This window comes from Podarcis liolepis, assembly GCF_965112155.1.
Source record: "Podarcis liolepis genome assembly, chromosome: 8".
Lineage (NCBI taxonomy): Eukaryota > Metazoa > Chordata > Lepidosauria > Squamata > Lacertidae > Podarcis > Podarcis liolepis.
In genome coordinates this window covers 62412684-62430528 of record NC_139560.1, presented here as the reverse complement: position 1 = coordinate 62430528, position 17845 = coordinate 62412684, and the positions used below count along the sequence as shown (strand labels likewise).

Sequence of the window (17845 nt, the reverse complement as noted above, 5' to 3'; positions counted from 1 at the left end):
GTCTTATGGAGTGAATGCAGGGGGGAGGCAGACAGGAAAAGCCCCCAAGAGCTGCACACAAGCTCTGTGCAGCTCTTGTGGGCTTTTCCCCAGGAGGGAGAAGGGACTGACGTGGCCAGTCAGTCCCTTCTCCCTCCTCATAGAAAAGCCCGCAGGAGCCGCACGCTCCTTAAAGGGTGCGCGGCTCCTGTGGGCTTTTGCGGGAGGTGAAGGAATTGCCATAGCCGTGACCAGCCTCTCCCAGCCGGAGAGGTTGTGAGCGGCTAAAGAGGAATCCAGGACAGCGAGCGGGATCCCGCTAGCTTTGCTCTTTGGGGTTGGGGGGAGGAACCTGGGCTTCCCCCGGCAGCCCCGAGAAGCTCTGGGAGAAGTGGACATAATATTTTCCCCCTTGATTTCCCCCTCTAAAAATTAGGTGTGCCTTATGGACAGGTGCACCTTATGGAGCAAAAAATACGGTAAATGAATTATTTAAGAAATATAGGATATTTGGCTTTATAGAACAAAGATCTGAAATTGAATTAAGAATGTTAGAAGGTAAAGAAAAGCTGGTTTTGAAAATGTATAAAATGTTATTAGAATTGGAAATGAAAGATGAACTGGTTAAGTCAGCAATTATACATCAGGCTAAAGATTTGGGGCATAATATTGATATGGCTGCCTGGGAAAAGTTGTGGGAAGTAGATATGGAGTTCACTGCCTGTTATACATTCAAGGAAAATTATTTGAAAATGATATACAGGTGGTATTTAACACCTAATACACTGACCAAGATGTATAAGACTTTTATCAAGTAAATGCTGAAGGGTCTGAAGGGTCATTTTTTCATATGTGGTGGACTTGTAAAAAAGCAACAGGCTTTGGGGAATTGAAGAAGATGTTTAAAATAGTTATTCACAAAAGGCCTGAAGAATTTCTTTTGTGAATAATAGGGGCAGAGGTGTGTCCCCTCAAAAAATCTGGGTAAACTGTTTATGTATAATGAGGGTAAAAGAGGAGAGCACAAAATATGGTTTGAAGCTCAACATCAAAAAAACTAAGATTGTGGCCACTGGTCCCATCACCTCCTGGCAAATAGAAGGGGAAGAAATGGAGGCAGTGAAAGATTTTACTTTCTTGGGCTCCATGATCACTGCAGATGGTGACAGCAGTCACGAAATTAAAAGACGCCTGCTTCTTGGGAGAAAAGCAATGACAAACCTAGGCAGCATCTTAAAAAGCAGAGACATCACCTTGCCAACAAAGGTCCGTATAGTTAAAGCTATGGTTTTCCCAGTAGTGATGCATGGAAGTAAGAGCTGGACCATAAAGAAGGCTGAACGCCGAAGAATTGATGCTTTGGAATTATGGTGCTGGAGGAGACTCTTGAGAGTCCCATGGACTGCAAGAAGATCAAACTTATCCATTCTTAAGGAAATCAGCCCTGAGTGCTTACTGGAAGGACAGATCCTGAAGCTGAGGCTCCAATACTTTGGCCACCTCACGAGAAGAGAAGACTCTCTGGAAAAGACTCTGATGTTGGGAAAAATTGAGGGCACAAGGAGAAGGGGATGACAGAGGACAAGATGGTTGGACAGGGTTCTCGAAGCTACCAGCATGCGTTTGACCAAACTGCGGGAGGCAGTGGAAGACAGGAGTGCCTGGCGTGCTCTGGTCCATGGGGTCACGAAGAGTCGGACACGACTAAATGACTAAACAACAACAACAAAAATGCTACCACTGCAGCCAGAATTCTGTATGTGAGGAAATGGAATGAAGAAGTTCCAACACATGAGGAATGGACTTTAAAACTATTGGACTATGTGGAGATGGCAAAATTGATAGCAAAAATAAGAGACCAAAGAGACAAACTGCTTGTGGAAGAATGGAGACCCTTCTCAGACTATTTTAGAAAATACTATAGTCAAATGAAATCATAGGCAGGACATGAAATACAGTGGTACCTCAGTTGTCGAACGTAATCTGTTCCGGAAAACCATTCGACTTCCGAAACATTCAACAACCAATACGCAATGGGCGGTTGGCAAATTCCATTGAGAAAATGGAGAAACGCACCTCAGAAGCCGTTCAACTTCTGAGGCGCGTTCGAAAATGGAAGCATTCACTTTCGTGTTTTTGTCGTTCGGGTTCTGAATCGTTCAGCTTCTGAGACACTCAAAAAACCAAGGTTCCATTGAATAAGCAAAGGAATGAGAATGATAAAGGAATGTAATGTAAGATATATTTTTTGGGGGGGGGAAGTATTGCATTTAAGACAGTCTCTTTGTTAAGCTAATGGCCCTAGACAAGCCTGTTAAGACTCTTTTTTACATAACAAAAAGGGTTGTCCAAGTACAGGGTGTGCTGCCATAGAAACAACAAGCTTAGTGTCACTTCCAGAAAATGAGGCAGGCCTTAACTCCCTCACCTGGCTGTAGACCAAGGTATATGAGATGTAAGAGAACAATAGGCCAAGGACCAGTCTTGTCTGCTCTGGGAAAACATAGCTGGGAAGACGTAAAGGCCTGACTTGCTCTCTGTGCTGAAACAAAAGCCGTGGCTTTTGCCTCTCCTCCTAGAAACCCAATCGGAGAGCAAGATTTGTTGGAATGTTAATGCTGTGAGATCTTCCAACTTATACTCAGCCTGGATGTATGTGTAAGTAAAAGCATGAATTACAATCTTTGGTCCCCTTTATTCCAAGGAAACCAAATGTGAGGAATGTGCTGGCACCCCTGAATTTTCTCACTACTCAGAGACTGGGGCGCACACAGCAGGGAATATTATTTTAAGAGAGAGGACCTAGCGCTTTGCTGCTGTGTCAGAAATGGACAGAAGCCAAACTGCAAATACCACGTAACATGAATTCTTGTTGCCTTCCTCAAGGCATAGAAATGAAAACGTCAGGTCACAAAGGGTTTGCTAGATCCTGCTGCCACATTATATACTAAACAAACACAAGGCACTGAGGTTAAGGACAACAACTGGTCCGTGGAAAATCATTAATCAGAAACAAGGTTGCTGCTGTCCTTAGCTACCCTGGCAATGAATCATTGGAGGCTGTTGACTGAACGTGACCCCGTCTATTCAGTGTGTTGGAGTGGATTAACAGCTGCCTTCTTATCCATTTTATATTATCATAACGATTATAGCCATATTTGCCTTCTGTTATGTATGCCTCCTGCTGTCTGTTGCATTTCACTGTCATGTGCAGTGTGTTCCTAAACAGATATATCGGCTTTGTTTTCCTTTCACTGGCAGACACTTATTTCTTGAGATAGGTATTTGGCCGCCAACTGGCTGTTGTGGCTAGGTCTTCTGAGGATGAATATTGTACTTACTTTCTTATTCTTCATGTGCTTTTAAATAGTTTTAAGGTTTTTTTCTAGTGCTGTCTTTAATATGGTTACTTATTTAATTGTGCTTTTCAAAATATTCTATTGATTGTGTATTTGCAGCTGGATTTGTTTTAATTCATGCTGTGAGCCACCTTGTGTCCTGTACTAGGAGAAAGGTGGAACAGAGTTGGAGGGTCACCTAGTCTAACCCCCTACACTGCAATAATTTTTTGCCCAACATGGGGCTCAAACCCACAACCCTGAGATAAAGAGTCTAATGCTCTACCGACTGAGCTCTTTCAGCAGCCAAATAAAATAAAATAAATGATACATACATATGTCTATATCTATGAAGTGAACCCCATTGTGTTCAGTGGGACTTACAAGCTGGTGAGTATAGCACTGGCAGTTTAAGTCCCGATAGTTTTTTTAAATGTTCACGTTTACTCATTTACATTGCACACTTCATGTATTGAACAAAAGTCAATGAAAGCTCAACAACTTTGCGGGTGTAGGGAATTTTATTTTTTGAAATATGGCAACCCTACTCTTGCCTAATCCTCCACGGTGGTGCCTAGTTTGAGAATGAGCTCCCCATGGACAGTGGCGTAGCGTGGGGGGTGCAGGGGGGGCCGGCCGCACCGGGCGCAACATCTGGGGGTTAGGGTTAGGGGGCGCAAATCCACGGGTTAGGGGGCGCAAATTACTTGCCTTGCCCCGGGTGCTGACAACCCACGCTACGCCACTGCCCATGAAGATCAGGTGGGTCCCAATTATGGCTTGTTTCCACTGACAACTGAAAGCATACCTGTTTATTCAGGTATTTGCCAGACCTTTTATACCACTCCTACTATTTGATGCTTTTACTCAGGGGTAGGGAAACCCTGGTTCTTGGGCCAATCTTGGCCTGCCAGAGGATCCAGTTTGGCCCATGAGGCCATTTCCCTCAAACCACGCTCACCTGCCCATCAGCTGATGTCACTGATCGGCGGAACTACGGATTTTAATCCTGCCTTGGCTATGTGCCTTGTTCTCAGGAGGGAACAGGTTTGCACAGCCAAGGCGGCAGGATTTAATCTCTGCTAATCTGCTTTAATTCATCAGTGTCTGTGACTAACCGCTTTAGAATAATGCAGTACATAAAATCTACCAAAACCAATAATTAAGATACAAGAAAAGAACCATATCCAAAACCACTCAGTTTTAAGCGTGGTTTTAGTAAGTTGGCAGCCCTAATAAGCAGGAGCACTCTGTCCAATTTTTGTATTTGGTAGTATGCTATGCTTGTTAGTGGCATTTATGTTTGTGATATTCATTCTTACATACGATGCTTTTTAAAGTATTCATCAACCCTCTCAAATTCCATGCTATCCTTTCACGATTAGTAAAGGTGTGTTTGTAACCCAGTGAGTTTAATTTTTGCATGAAGCTATTCAACCTGGGTGGACACTGGGGTCTGTGGCCAACCAAGTTAACAGGGGGCATTGTTTTCTGATTTTCCGCCCATCCTCCTCCCTTGCAAAGATACTGTGTACATTTAAACACCAGAGCCTCTTGCTCTTCTAGCTAGGTTGCAGACATGGAAGAAAGAATACGTGGTTTTAAATGTGTGTGTATGTGAAAGTTCAATTTTTTTATATCTAAAACGCTCTCCACAGCCATCCGAAGAGATTTGGAGAACCACTGCCCTGATTTAGAAAACCACTGCCCTGATTTGGATCTATGACAATTCTCCCCCCCCCCCGCCCCCGCGTCTTTCAATCAACTTGCGCCAAGCGCGGGGAAGGCGGGCCTTCACCCGCAAGGCCCGATGGGAATCGAAGTCCCAGTCGCTCGCTTTCTTCCGTGCGCAGCCAAGGATCTCACCTCTACGTTAAAACCACACTTCCCATGATGCCCTCGCTGTTGAGTCCGGAGAAAAGAGAGAGACAGCCATGTCCGGGTGATGGGAAGCTGAGCTCCCTCCCTCCTTCTCCCGGCTCTTTTTTTTTTTTTTTTTTTTTGCGGCTGCCGGGGGTGTTTTCAGGGAGGGGGAGAAACCACTCTGCGGCTGGTGGAGGGGGCCGACGGTGTTGGCGCCCTTCCTCCCCCCGCGGAAGGAGCGATGGAGCTGCCGCCTCTCAACCTCCGGGCCGGGAGGAAATAGCGCTCTGCCCAATCTCAGCTGCACGTCTCCCTTTCGGGACCACCGGTGCCGCCGCTCCTCTTGCTTTCTTAACCCCGCAAAGCCCTGGGAGCCCCTTACCCTGACTAATTTTTAATCCGAGTAGTTTAGGCTTCATTTATTTCCCCTGTTCCACCCTTCGAGCTCCGGGAACCCTCGTCCTGCGGAACTCCCTGCCTCTTGATTGCCAGCGCGAAGCCCTCGGGAAAGGGGGCAGGCGCGCTCCAGTCCATCCGTTTGCTTGTCGCGGTGGATTCCCCACTCCTGGCGGGCAGCGATGTTGCTGTCGCCTCTCTCCTCCTCGTCGTCTTTCCCGCAGTTAACCCAAGGGAACCGTAAAAAGCAAAGCCCCAGCTCTTAGTTGCGAAAATGTGGCAAAGCATTGGCCTGTCCTTGTTGGTCGTCGTAGCCGCCCTCGCTTGCTTTCTGCTGCTAGTGCTTTGCGGTGAGTACTTTCTATTGATCTGTCTTCCAGTAACCAGAAGTGTCTTGCTTTTCTCCTCTCTCTCCGTTCCCTTTCCTGTGGTGGAAAGAAGAGAAAGGTGCAATAGCATGAAACAATAATGATTTCCCCAGCCTTTCTTTGTCCGCTTTGATTTTGGGAATGATGCTAAATTATCATCCTCATTGTGGTCCAGCTAGAAAGCCACAAGTGCTGCAATAAGCCTGGGGGGATGCGAGTTCAAATTCCCACCCAGCCAGGAAGGTCGCTGGGTGATCTTAGGGCCAGCCATTGACCCTCATCTTTACCTACCTCACAGGGTGGTTGTTCTAATAATAAAACAGAAGGAGAGAACAGCATATGCTTTCTTGAGCTCCTTAGAATAAAGGCAGGATATAAATATAAGTGACAGACATAAAAATAAACAAGCCACACTCTTATTAGGGGTGAATAGTCAGACAAGAGGCCCTTAAATGGATTCACGTTAAACCTGTTGTTCTGATTGTGTGGGTGTGTTAGGACACACACACACCCTGGATTTGTGATGAGGCAGGTGAGTGGAGGAAAGAATATGGGCAACTTTCCCTTTTTTTACTCAAGAAAAGATGAAAACCTAAACACCTACTAAAAATATAATTCCAACTGAGATTGTAAAATGTCACCAGAGTTGATTATCTAGATTTCTTTTCAAAAGACCAAACTGATAAAAAGGACTTTGGTGGCATGGAAGTTTGCTAGATGGAGTCTATCTTGGTGTCCAGGCAGTAGCTTATAGTCCCAAAACAGCAGCAATAAAGAATCATCCTCCAGCTTCCAAAAATAGCCAGGAATGAAGTTAAGAAGAGTCTGTGTTATCTGAATGACAGTGTGTAGTTATTTAACCCTTAAGAGCTTTGGGCTTGAACAGCGGCGTAGCGTGGGTTGTCAGCACCCGGGGCAAGGCAAGTAATTTGCGCCCCCTAACCCGGGGCAAGGCAAGTAATTTGCGCCCCTAACCCCTAACCTGCCGCCGCTGCCAGCTTCTTGCTGCTGCCTGGGCCGGGTATTCACAGTTCTACAAATCTTTGGCGCTGGCTTGCTCCATTAGTTTAACTTGGGGGGGGGGGTGAGAGAGAGATTGCAATCGTGCTATGTGCACCGAGAGGGGGGGCACGGTTGTAACGCAGTGGGGGGGGGAGAAGAAGAGAAACTAGCAGGAGAACCTTGATTTCCCTCTGCAGCTCTGTGGGGAAGGAGGGCGCAGACTGGGCTCCTTCCTCGCCACAAGATCCCTCGGCTGGCCGGGGCCGCGCTCCCCTCTCCCGGCCGGCAGCGCCTGCAAAGGCTGCGGGTTCCGCTGCTCCTCCGTCTCTCTTTCCACTGGTAGCGAGAGCGGGTGGGAGGGGGCCACCCGGGAGCCGGAAATGGGTGCCAAATAAGGAGAGCGGGGGCCTGGATCCTGGCCTTGTTTGGCGCTTCCCCTCAGCCGGTCGCCCAGCCAAGCCCGCGGCGGCGGCGAGGCGATGCCCACGCAGGGGGGCGCCCACCCCTCGGCCCCCGCCCGGCACTGCCGCCCCAGCACCTGCCCGCTCCTTCCAAGGGGCCTCCTCTCCCTCCCGCCTCTTCGCAGCAGTCCTCGCGGGGCGGACAGGCTCGACTCTCCCCTCCCTCTTGCGCCCCATCCCACGCCCGATCCTGGCCAGGCTCCGGCTCCGGACCTCCTTGCTAACGCCTGCTACTCCCCCTGGTCACCCAGCCCGACCCCTCCTCCCAAAGGAGCTGAGCCCCGAGGCTCTTCGGCGACTCTGGAGGTGGCGAGTGCGCCCCCCCAGATGTTGCGCCCGGTGCGGCCGGCACCCCTTGCACCCCCCACGCTACGCCACTGGGCTTGAATGGAAGCAGTTGGTGGTTTTTAAGACAGCCACAGGTGCTATGATAGCTGGCATCCATTTATTTTTGCCCTGTTTTATCTCTAATCATACAGGTTTTGCAGCTGGCCAATGCACAGAAAGAAAATTGCCTGGCAGGGGTGATAGTGGGATGAGCATGTTCACCACTGGGGGGGGCACAGTTGCTGGCACCGCTGGTTAAAAGGATCAGGTAGCAGGTAATGCGGGAAGCTGCTGCCCTGCTGTGCTACACATTTAAAGCAATATTATACCACCTTAAGTAGCCATGACTTCTCCCAACGAATCCTGGGAGCTGTAGTTCCTTAAGGTTGCTAGAGAGTTGTTAGGAGACCCCTGTTCCCCTCACAGAAGGACAGTTCTCAGGGTGGTTTTAATAGGTGGCCATTCTTCCCATGGAATTCTGGGAATTGTTGCACTTAGAGTGCTCCTAAGAATTCCCAGGACCCTTAATAAACTACACTTCCCAGGATTCTTTGGGAGAAGCCATGGCTGTTTAAGGTGGTATGGTGCTGCTTTAAATGGATAGTGCGGATGGGGCCCTCGGGGTTAGACAGTCCTTGGCTAGATGGACAGCCTGATCTGGTATAAGGCAGCTCTTCATAAAAATGAAAGGAATGTTGAACCAAGTGCTGAACCAAGACTTACGAAGCTTAGAGGGGTGTCACATTCTGCAGTCTCTTAGGAGTCAGTGAGCATCGCGTAAGCTCGTCATGAGCCTATTGTCGGGGTTCAGTCCTGCCCAGCTGAAACCTGAGGTCTCCCAAAAGGAGGAGAAAGGGGAGCAGTGCCCCAGCAGATTTCCACGCTGCCAGGAAAGAGACATTTGATCTGGACATTCATTGCTGAACCAACAGCTTTCTCGCAGCTCCAAGCTCCTTGATCCAGAAATATGGATCCTTCACAACCCCTAGGCATCACTGCTCCCTTCCCACTGCTTTATCACTGGTGATGGTATGTGACAATGACAGAAGTTAGTAAACCCTGCAGGGTTTTTACATTTGCAATGAAGCCACAACACCTGGTGCATTAAAATAAGACACTTGCAAGATTTTGGCCTGGATGACTAAATTGCCATGAATGTTTTTCTTTCAATACCCATGTGGGTCAAATTGAAAGCACTTTTTCGTAGAACAAAATTTACAGCTGTAGATGTTACATATGCAGCGTTTTTTTGAAATGGAGGCATGGTTTATAAAATTGGGGGGCAGGGAGGCAAATAAGTGGCTGAAAAAGCTGTGCATGTTTTGACTTCCAAGACACTTAAGGGGTGATATGATAGCAGTTGGAGCTGGACCCTTATCATTAGACAGAATGAAATGGCTGCCTCTGGTGCATTGAAGGATGCTATCCTGTAGCTATTGTTAAGTAAGTGTCCAGATGGCTTTATGTGGAACGGGGAAGGGGTTCCATTCTTGACAGGAGATTCCCCACCACATTCTGATACTCTCACAATTCATGGAGACACACAGCTTGTGTACAAACACCTGTTAAATACATACAGTAAGCATGCAACTTACATGCATTTATTTGTGCGCATTCAGCTCTACATACATGGCAATATAAATAAATAATAAAGGGGGCGAGGTTCCAGGAAAAATGACTTTGGCAATCCCACCTACCATTGCAGCCGATGGGTTTTGACCATATACAATTTTGGCTTTAGGTGCAATCCCCATAAAGTAACCCCCACGTTAGTTGCAAGATTCCTCTCACAACAAGAGTTGGGTAGAAAATTGCCAAGTGCAGCTTTTGCGACATCTACACAAGTGATAGATGAAATTTTCTCCTTTTAATGCAAATCCTAGACGTTTTAGAGTCGCTTCCCAAAAAGCATTTTGAACATGGCATCAAGTTTGGGGGGGGGGATCTATATTGCTGATACCTGAAACTGGAAATCTTTTCCAATTTTCACCTAGTATAGTATGTATTATGCGTGGAATGTAATTTCCTGACCTTTTCTGTATTCACTGAAGGCCTTCATTGATGGCAAACAAAAGCTTGAGGACGTTGGGAAATTTAAATTTAAATTCATGTTGCTAAAGAATATGGGCAGGGAGCAGAAAGTCTTGGGCTGGAACTGGGAGCGGCCTTCAAATATCTGAAAGGCTGCCACACACAGAAGATGGCTTGTTCCCTGTTACTCCACAGGGCAGGGCTAGAACCGGTGGGTGGATGTTACAGGGTAACTGATCTTGGCCAAACATTAGGTGTAACTACCAAGTCAAGTCAAGTAACCTTTATTGGCATCACATAAGAACATTCAGAATACATTCAGAATAGATAGGCCAGTGCGATCTCATCGCCCCCCCCCCAAACGGCACAGTCACCCGCCAAAGGGCAGAGGAGGTGAGCAATCCACCTCATCACTGTGGGTTTCCAGCACGGGCAGGATCCTGTAGCGTACTTCGGTGACAAAAAAATCAAATAGAGGAACTTAGCTACTGTGTTGTTGAGCTCCTGGTCTCTCCCCTGTAATAAGAAGCGCATAACCGCCGTCTCTGGTTTCCATGTTGGATACATAGATGGTCTAGAAATTGTTGGCCGAGATCATCATACATTTTACATTTAAGGGCCATGTGAGCTAGAGTTTCCACCAGGTGGTAACAACCTAGTGGCAAGAGCTGTTTGCCAATGGAACGGCCTGCCTTGAGAGGTGGTGGGGGCATCGCTCTTCCTGCAAAGTTCTTCCCAGAACTTTGATTCTAGGAATAGAACACAGACTTGTCACAGGGGTTGTGTTCTATGGCGCTTGCCCTCCGCTCCTTGTGTTGCTCTGGTCCTGCTGTGACTGAGATGGATACAGCTGCTTATCCTCAGATGCTGAGATGAGGTGTTCCGGATTATTTCATTGCCAATAACCAAAAGCAGCTGCTTGTGCCCATAGGAATTTGGCAGATGCTTTTAAAAGATGCTGGGTTTTGTTTACTTTTGCTTTGCTGCTTTTCCAGGTGACCTGCTCAAGCTTAACTCTTTCAGCATTTGGGTGTTGGGTAAAAGGAGCTTCTTTCCACCAAACCACCAAAGGCTTTGAACATTAGATGGTGTCTTGTGACAATATAGTATTTGCTTCCTGCGGACAAGTGATCTGTGGCATAGATTTTTTATTTTTTTAAAAAAACATAGCAACCAGGAGGTGTAACTGGATAGGGAAAAACAAGGGATTGTAAAACCACAAAAATTGATGTGAGCATGTAGCTGGCAGGTGCAGGAACACCTGAAAGCCTTTAATAACCAGCCTCCTGTATACCTGAAGAAGCGTCTCCATCCCTGTCGTTCAGCCCAGACACTGAGATCCAGCGCCAAGGGCCTTCTGGCGGTTTCCTCATTGCGAGAAGTAAGGTTACAGGGAACCAGACAGAAGGCCTTCTCGGTAGTGGCGCCCACCCTGTGGAACACCCTCCCTTCAGATGTAAAGGAAATAAGCAGCTATCCTATCTTTAAAAGACATCTGAAGGCAGCCCTGTTTAGGGAAGTTTTTAATATTTAATGCTGTACTGTTTTTAACATTTGATTGGGAGCCGCCCAGAGTGGCTGGGGAAACTCAGCCAGATGGGTGGGGTATAAATAAATTATTATTATTATTATTATTATTATTATTATTATTATTATTATTATTATTATTTTATTCAAGGTTGCTCGCTTTTACTGTCGCTATGTTTGCTTTTGCAGTACGGCTGTCCTTTTTGACAATCTGCCTTTCAGCTTCTTTCATCATTGACTTGAAATCTATGGATTTTACAGTCTGGATTTATACAACTTTCTGGTCTCCCTGGCCCTAGTTTGACACTCTAACCACTATACCACGCTGATTCTCAACAGTTAGATAGGTTGTCTTGCCTTTCCTCCAGGGAGGTGAAGGCAGCACACATGTTCCTATCTCTGCATTTTATCCTTACAAGTCCTCTGAACAGGGCTCCCCCCAGGGGAACTTACAGGAACTCAGTTCCTGCCCCTCTCAGTTGGGTGCCATTGCCATTATAAGACAACAAAGGAGTTGCTCACAGTGATTTTCAGCACCTCCTTTTCTAGGAAAATAGCGCTGCCTCTGAAGTTTTATCATCCTACTGGCACTTGGAGACATATCAGTGTAGACAAGCATGCCCCTGATCTCTGGACTCCAACCTCCTGCTTTAATTGTTATTCCATTTTAACAGGCTTGTTTTATTGCGCATTTTAAATGTGCATGTTTAAAATGTTTATTAAAATATTGTACTTTTAAAATATTTGATGTTTTGATGGAATTGTGTGTATTTATTGTGTGTTTTCAATTAACACGCATTTATATTTTGTAATTGTCTTTTATACTTGGAAACCTCTTAGAAGCCACTTTGCTGATTAAGCGGTATATAAAACAATAATGGTTGTGATGATGATGATGTGTGGAGTGGGGACTTGAACCTGAATCTTCACTGTCACAGCCCAACAGTCCAGCAGCTACATCACACTGGCACTTAAGCTTTCTGTGTGTGCCAAAGGTAACATAAACATCTACACATACATCTATTTGTGTATGGGGAAATGTGTGTGTGTGTGTTTAGTTGCCCTGGCACAGCCTCTTCTTGTTTTTCTATGTAGATGTTCACAACAACAACAACTTTTTTTCCCTTTCCTGGCACCTTCTGTAGGTTGGTACGTTGTCTGGCACCTCTTCCTGTCGCAGTTCCGGTTCTTACGAGAGCTGATAGGAGACACAGGATCTCAACAAGGGGATAATGCTGTGGTTGAGCCCGAAGCAGAGCAGGATGTACCAGCCGCTCCACAGAGGAGATCTGCCCGGCAGCGAAGGGCACCCGCTGAAGAAGCAACTTAATTGGATCTTCCTGGGCAATCCTCAAGAGATGGGCAGCCGGCGACTCTTCTGTGGCTTAGTAGTTTGGTGTTGCTGATACGCCAAACGAGGGCGGCCAAGGATTTGTGAATTCCTTTACTCCTGGAATTTAACAATGCACTGCTTCGGAAGAGGTTCCGGCGAGATTTTAATGGAGAGCAAGATGGGACCGAAGAGAAACAGGGAGAGCGGAGCCGAAATGGCTCCTCCCTGCTTGGGAGAAGAGTCGGCCGGGAGTGCCACTCCTGGGTCTGTTCTTCAGTGGTTAGGCCCAGCGTGAATCTGTGGATGAGCTTCCCAAAGCTGAAAATGGTTACTGACTGCTTTTGTGTAGGACTGCAACTCATCGCAGGTGGCATCTCTTGTGACCCTTCATTTCTACGTCTTGCAAAGAGGAAGCGTGTCTTTACTTGAGCCTTATCCACTTACACAAGGGTGTTCTGCTTTGGTCAATGGCCTAAAAGTGTGCCGCTGTCCATAGGCTAAATTCACTGTTAGGCTCATGCGGAGGCTTTGACAACTGACTTAAACATAAGTGGACAATGAAACACAGCATTTTAGTTTCAATGCACAGCAGTTCCTTGCTCTGCTTTGCTTTTAATCTTAAGAGCTCATCAGGCTTGTGCAGGAGTGTGTATGTGTCGTCAAATCCTTTCTTATTTCCATAATAGAGAGAGGACAGGAGTATCTGTTACAAACCTTTCATGGAATATCTTTTTTTTTTTTAAGGCACTAACTAATTGGTTTGAAGTAAGCTTCTTCTTTTTTTTGCATCCTTTGCACCAAAAATCAGTTGAAACGAGTTACAGACAAACCTCTGGGGGGCAGCTTTTTAACCATAGTCTCGCCCTATTGCTAAATTGTATGACTGGGACCTTTGCATCTTTTGTTCCTCAAACAAATGATCAGTTTAGCAAATGCTTCTGCTTTGCCTTCGGGCAAAGGGAGCCCCCACTTGATTGACACTGCTTTCAGTATTGCTAAATGCATAGAACTAGCACCTGTAACTGTAGTAGAAGATAACTGATACTGACTTTGAACCAGTGGTAGGTAAGAGATGATGATGCCCCCCCAGGATGCTCATGGCTGACTTTTCCTTCAACTCCAGGATGTGTCTTGTTGAGTTGTGTTGACTTTCTTCTTGTTCAACTCCTTGCAGTTTTGCTCATCAATGACTACGGAAAAGTGTCTTAATGCTTGATAGCAGCTGAAATCAAGCCCTCCTGAAGACTCTTATCTATAGACTCCTCATCTTGAACAGCAACCTTGAGTGACCTCCTTTAACATTTGGGTCAAGAGCCTTGTTTGTTTCGGGTTTTTGTTTGTTCCTTGTCTAGTTACCTGGAAAAGCAAAAAGCAATTTGAAGATGACAATATTCACAAACCCATCAATGGCTCCTATCTTCCCACCCTCTGAAGTGGTTGCCCTGCTCTTATTTTATTTTCTTGGAAACTCCTCTCTGTTCTGTTTTTAATTAATACCTATTGGAGCATGTAATGAACATGGCAGTACAGGCCTGTTTTATGTACTGCATGACAGCAAACCTGGGTCTGTGCACGTAAAAAAAACGATGCTCTTAAATCTGGAGACGTTGCAAATGAAAACCCTGGCGTATCAAAAAAGATTTCTGCAACTGGCTTCTTTAAGGTGGATGTGGTGGGAGGAAATACTTGAAATTAAATAATGCCAGTTGTTTTCAGACTAATCTGCCTCATTTTCTCCCCCCTCCCAATCCGTCCCACAAATGGTTGCCTTATCAGATTTATATAACAACAGTCCACTGGATGATATCAGCTTTAAAAAAAAATGCAGCGCAAAACTTATTTGTCCATGAAAGCCAATGACTGATTGTTCCCTGCCTCCCTTTAGACTCTGTGTTGCACCTGCTGATTTTCAGGGTTCACCAGACATTTTCAAATTTGTGAAACTCTCATGAGCCCTGCACTCCCGTGTAATGTAACCATGCCCCTACTGTAACCTATTCTACTGGCTCCTATAAAATGCTTCCTTCAAGACTTCAGTGGAGGCAAGCAGAGCAGCTCCTGGAAAGGGCTACGGGTGCCATGTAGGTGACCCCTGTTTGAAGTTTTCATCCTGTTTCTGATGGCTCTTGTTTTTCTCTGTAATAGATATTCTGAAAAGGCTTCACTTAGGGAGGAAGCTAGGATACATTTCATTCAAAGATGTGGAAGGGCACCAGACACCCCTCCTGCAGCTTGGTGAAATGTCCGTACCATAGCTGCTTGGCTGGAAAACTAGCGCTTGTTGTCTTTTCCCTCTGAACCAAGGAATGGATCATCCACCGGGCAGTTTCAGGAGTGGGCAAAATTGTGGCTGTACAGGGCTGTAATGACCTCGCCTTCAAAGCAAAGAAGCACAGGGACTCGGAGTTGATGAGGACTTATTGCTTGCCTAGATTTTCCTTCAATGTAGCATTCAGCAGTGTGACACAGAGGGCTCAGGGAAAGCTTGTTGACACGGTGCCCTTCTGGCTAGATTGGTATCCCTTGTCCAGCTCACTGCTTCTTGAGCAGGACACCTGTAATCATTTCCTCCTGACATTTTGGAAAAATCCCTAAGCAATCCTGCTGCCCCAGTCTGTTTCATACCAGTAGCACTGCGCCTGCCGACAATGTAGCACTCTTCTAGCTATGTTTGCACATCACATGCTTGGTCCACACCAAGTAGCTTCCGCTTTTTGGATTATCCAATCAGTTACCGGCTGAGTACTCTTCCCACCCAGCCCCCTCCTGCATCCCAGTCAAGCTTGGCTGTGGTGAAGAGTTTGGTTGAAATGCTACACACGTTAGCTGTGTATTGAGTTCATGAGCATTTCCTGCAAAAACAGAGATGGAGAACCTTCGGCCCTCCAGATGTTGGTGGGCTACCATCACCCTTGATCATTGGCTGTGCTGGGCTTGATGGGAGCTGGAATCCAATGACGTGTGGATTGCCCAAGGTTCCCCAGCCTGTGCTAAAAGGTTCTCAAATGAATTGTGATGTTAGTCAGAGTCCCCAAAAAGGCCTAGGGAAGATCTCTGGAAGTCTGGTTGGAGGAGGAGGGCTGTTCCCCTGAGCTGGAAGTATTCCTTTCTTAATGGAAGCATTGGTGGGGAGATGTGACGCCATGGACTCTCCATTGACTCATGCCCTAAAGAGCAGGTGGTGATGACCTCAAGATTCTCCCAGGCCCACAAACAGCCCCTAAGCAGAGACTGAAGAGCTTTCAGTGACAGTGGATTGAGGTAGTTGAGTAGGGGGAGGCCAAAATGCTTCTCTGCCTCCAAAGTGGGCAACCTCAAGCAGATCCGATCGGTTTCTCCTTAACGCAAGCTTGCATTTAGTACAAACGACAACAACGTTATCGTTCACAAACCTGCACCAGTGTTTGGACTTGCCCAAAGACTAATAGAAAGGTTACCTAACTGCAGGTACTCTTTAAACTGATCAGTGACTATGAGTTGACTCAGTCACATAAGAAGTGGAGGCAGGTTCTAGCCACAAAGGCTAGCTGGAGCGGATTGAAGTGGTGCAGTTGAGTTAAAATAAATTGCACCTTTAGCAGATAAAGGGTTTTCTTCAGAACCTTAGAGCACGTTGCGCCACCAAGGCTTGTGGAAGTTATGTGAGACCCAGTGAAATTCCGTGCAGGTTTACTTGGAAATTTACCACCGTTCTCACTGCTGCTTACTCAATAATAACAACAGAGGGTTGCAGCTTTTGGCCTATGCAAGCATGGGCTATTGACTATGTGAAAGTGCTTCATAGGAGATAGGGGCATGTGCTCTCTATATAGCTTGCCACTTGCAAGAGTGGCATTGTGCGTGTCACTTTGCACATAGTGTCCAGCTGTGACACGTGTTTTGCAATTGGGAATTTTGCCTTAAAAAACAAACAAGCCTGCTCTTTGTCCCCCGTTTCACCTAAAATTCAACCTATTTCATCTGGACCCATTTAAGATAACCTATTTTAGCTGTTGCTCATCTTTTCTTCAAACATTATGGAATTTTAATACGTGCAAGGGAGTTGAGAGTTTTATGTTTGTCGCTTCCTCTGTTAGTATTGCAACCATTTTAATGAACATGGCATTCAGTAGTTTGACCCGCTAGCTGTCGACATCGTTACGACTTCTGCAGATGAGTTGGGTAAACACTCGGTATGCAGACATAAACAGAAATAATAGTAGATATTATTCTTCCCCCCTCCAAAATGAAGATTGCATTTAAGATCCATTTGCTTACAAAATGCTCCTTTGTCTCTACCGCAGTGCAACTAGTAGGTGTCACATTGTGGAAACACCAGGTAGCTTTGTAAAATAACACATTCTGAATCGTACATTCACAGCACTGCTGTTGCAGTCATCTCTGGGATATGCCGTTCACTGCATCACAGCTGATAAGTAGTTTTGCTGCTCCCGGTGACGTTCACAGTGAATTAGTTTGCACCTGCAGATGTTCCAACATCAGTCATGGCCAGCGTTATACTTAGATGGCCGCAGTAACAACACATGAGGTTTCCTGTGCTCATTGGTTAAATATGTATACTGTACCAAATGTTTTTGTGTGTTCTGACTCCATCATGCTAACTATTTTCTCTTTTTTAATTATTATTTCTTAACTTAAAACTGACTCCACCAGTAACTCGACAAATAAAATGTAAACAACCCAGCTTGATATGGGTGCCCAAACGTTTTGCATCTGGATTTTTTTGTACACATGATTCATTTATGGCGTGCCCACTTCCAAAGGTTTGGAGCTGGGGTAGGCAGAAGGTAGATTGGGATTTCCTGGTAGGTCTCTGGGTGGTTGACAAGTGGATCAGCAAGGCTTTCTGACAGCCAGGCAGTGACAGTGAGGCTGGGAGCATGGCATTATTTCAACCGAAGGAATGTCTTGGAGCTAAATGGCAGTCCCACAAGCAACACATTGCGGTAATCTAACCCTCATGTAACAGGAGCATGAATAACTCTGGCCGGGCAATCTCAGGGCAGGAGAGGCCACAACAATTGTTTTTCCTACAATTCTAAACAAGATGACATTCTAAATGCATATTTTGTGATGATGATGATAATAATAATAATAAGAAGAAGAAGAAGAAGAAGAAGAAGAAGAAGAAGAAGAAGAAGAAGAAGAAGAAGAAGATTCTTGCAACATATAACAATATCATACATAAAATATCCCACTCTAACCCAGAAGATGGAGTTT

The 17845-nt window shown here is 45.9% G+C and overlaps 1 protein-coding gene across 1 annotated transcript; it reads left to right on the top strand.

Annotated features, from left to right (window-relative positions):
* The first annotated feature begins 5245 nt into the window (after positions 1-5245).
* SMIM13 (small integral membrane protein 13) lies at positions 5246-17328 on the top strand. The gene is made up of 2 exons (XM_083517839.1): positions 5246-5926; positions 12438-17328. The coding sequence occupies exons 1-2, from the start codon at positions 5851-5853 to the stop codon at positions 12620-12622; spliced, it is 261 nt and encodes an 86-aa protein (XP_083373965.1). The 5' UTR covers positions 5246-5850; the 3' UTR covers positions 12623-17328.
* Positions 17329-17845: the final 517 nt, after the last annotated feature.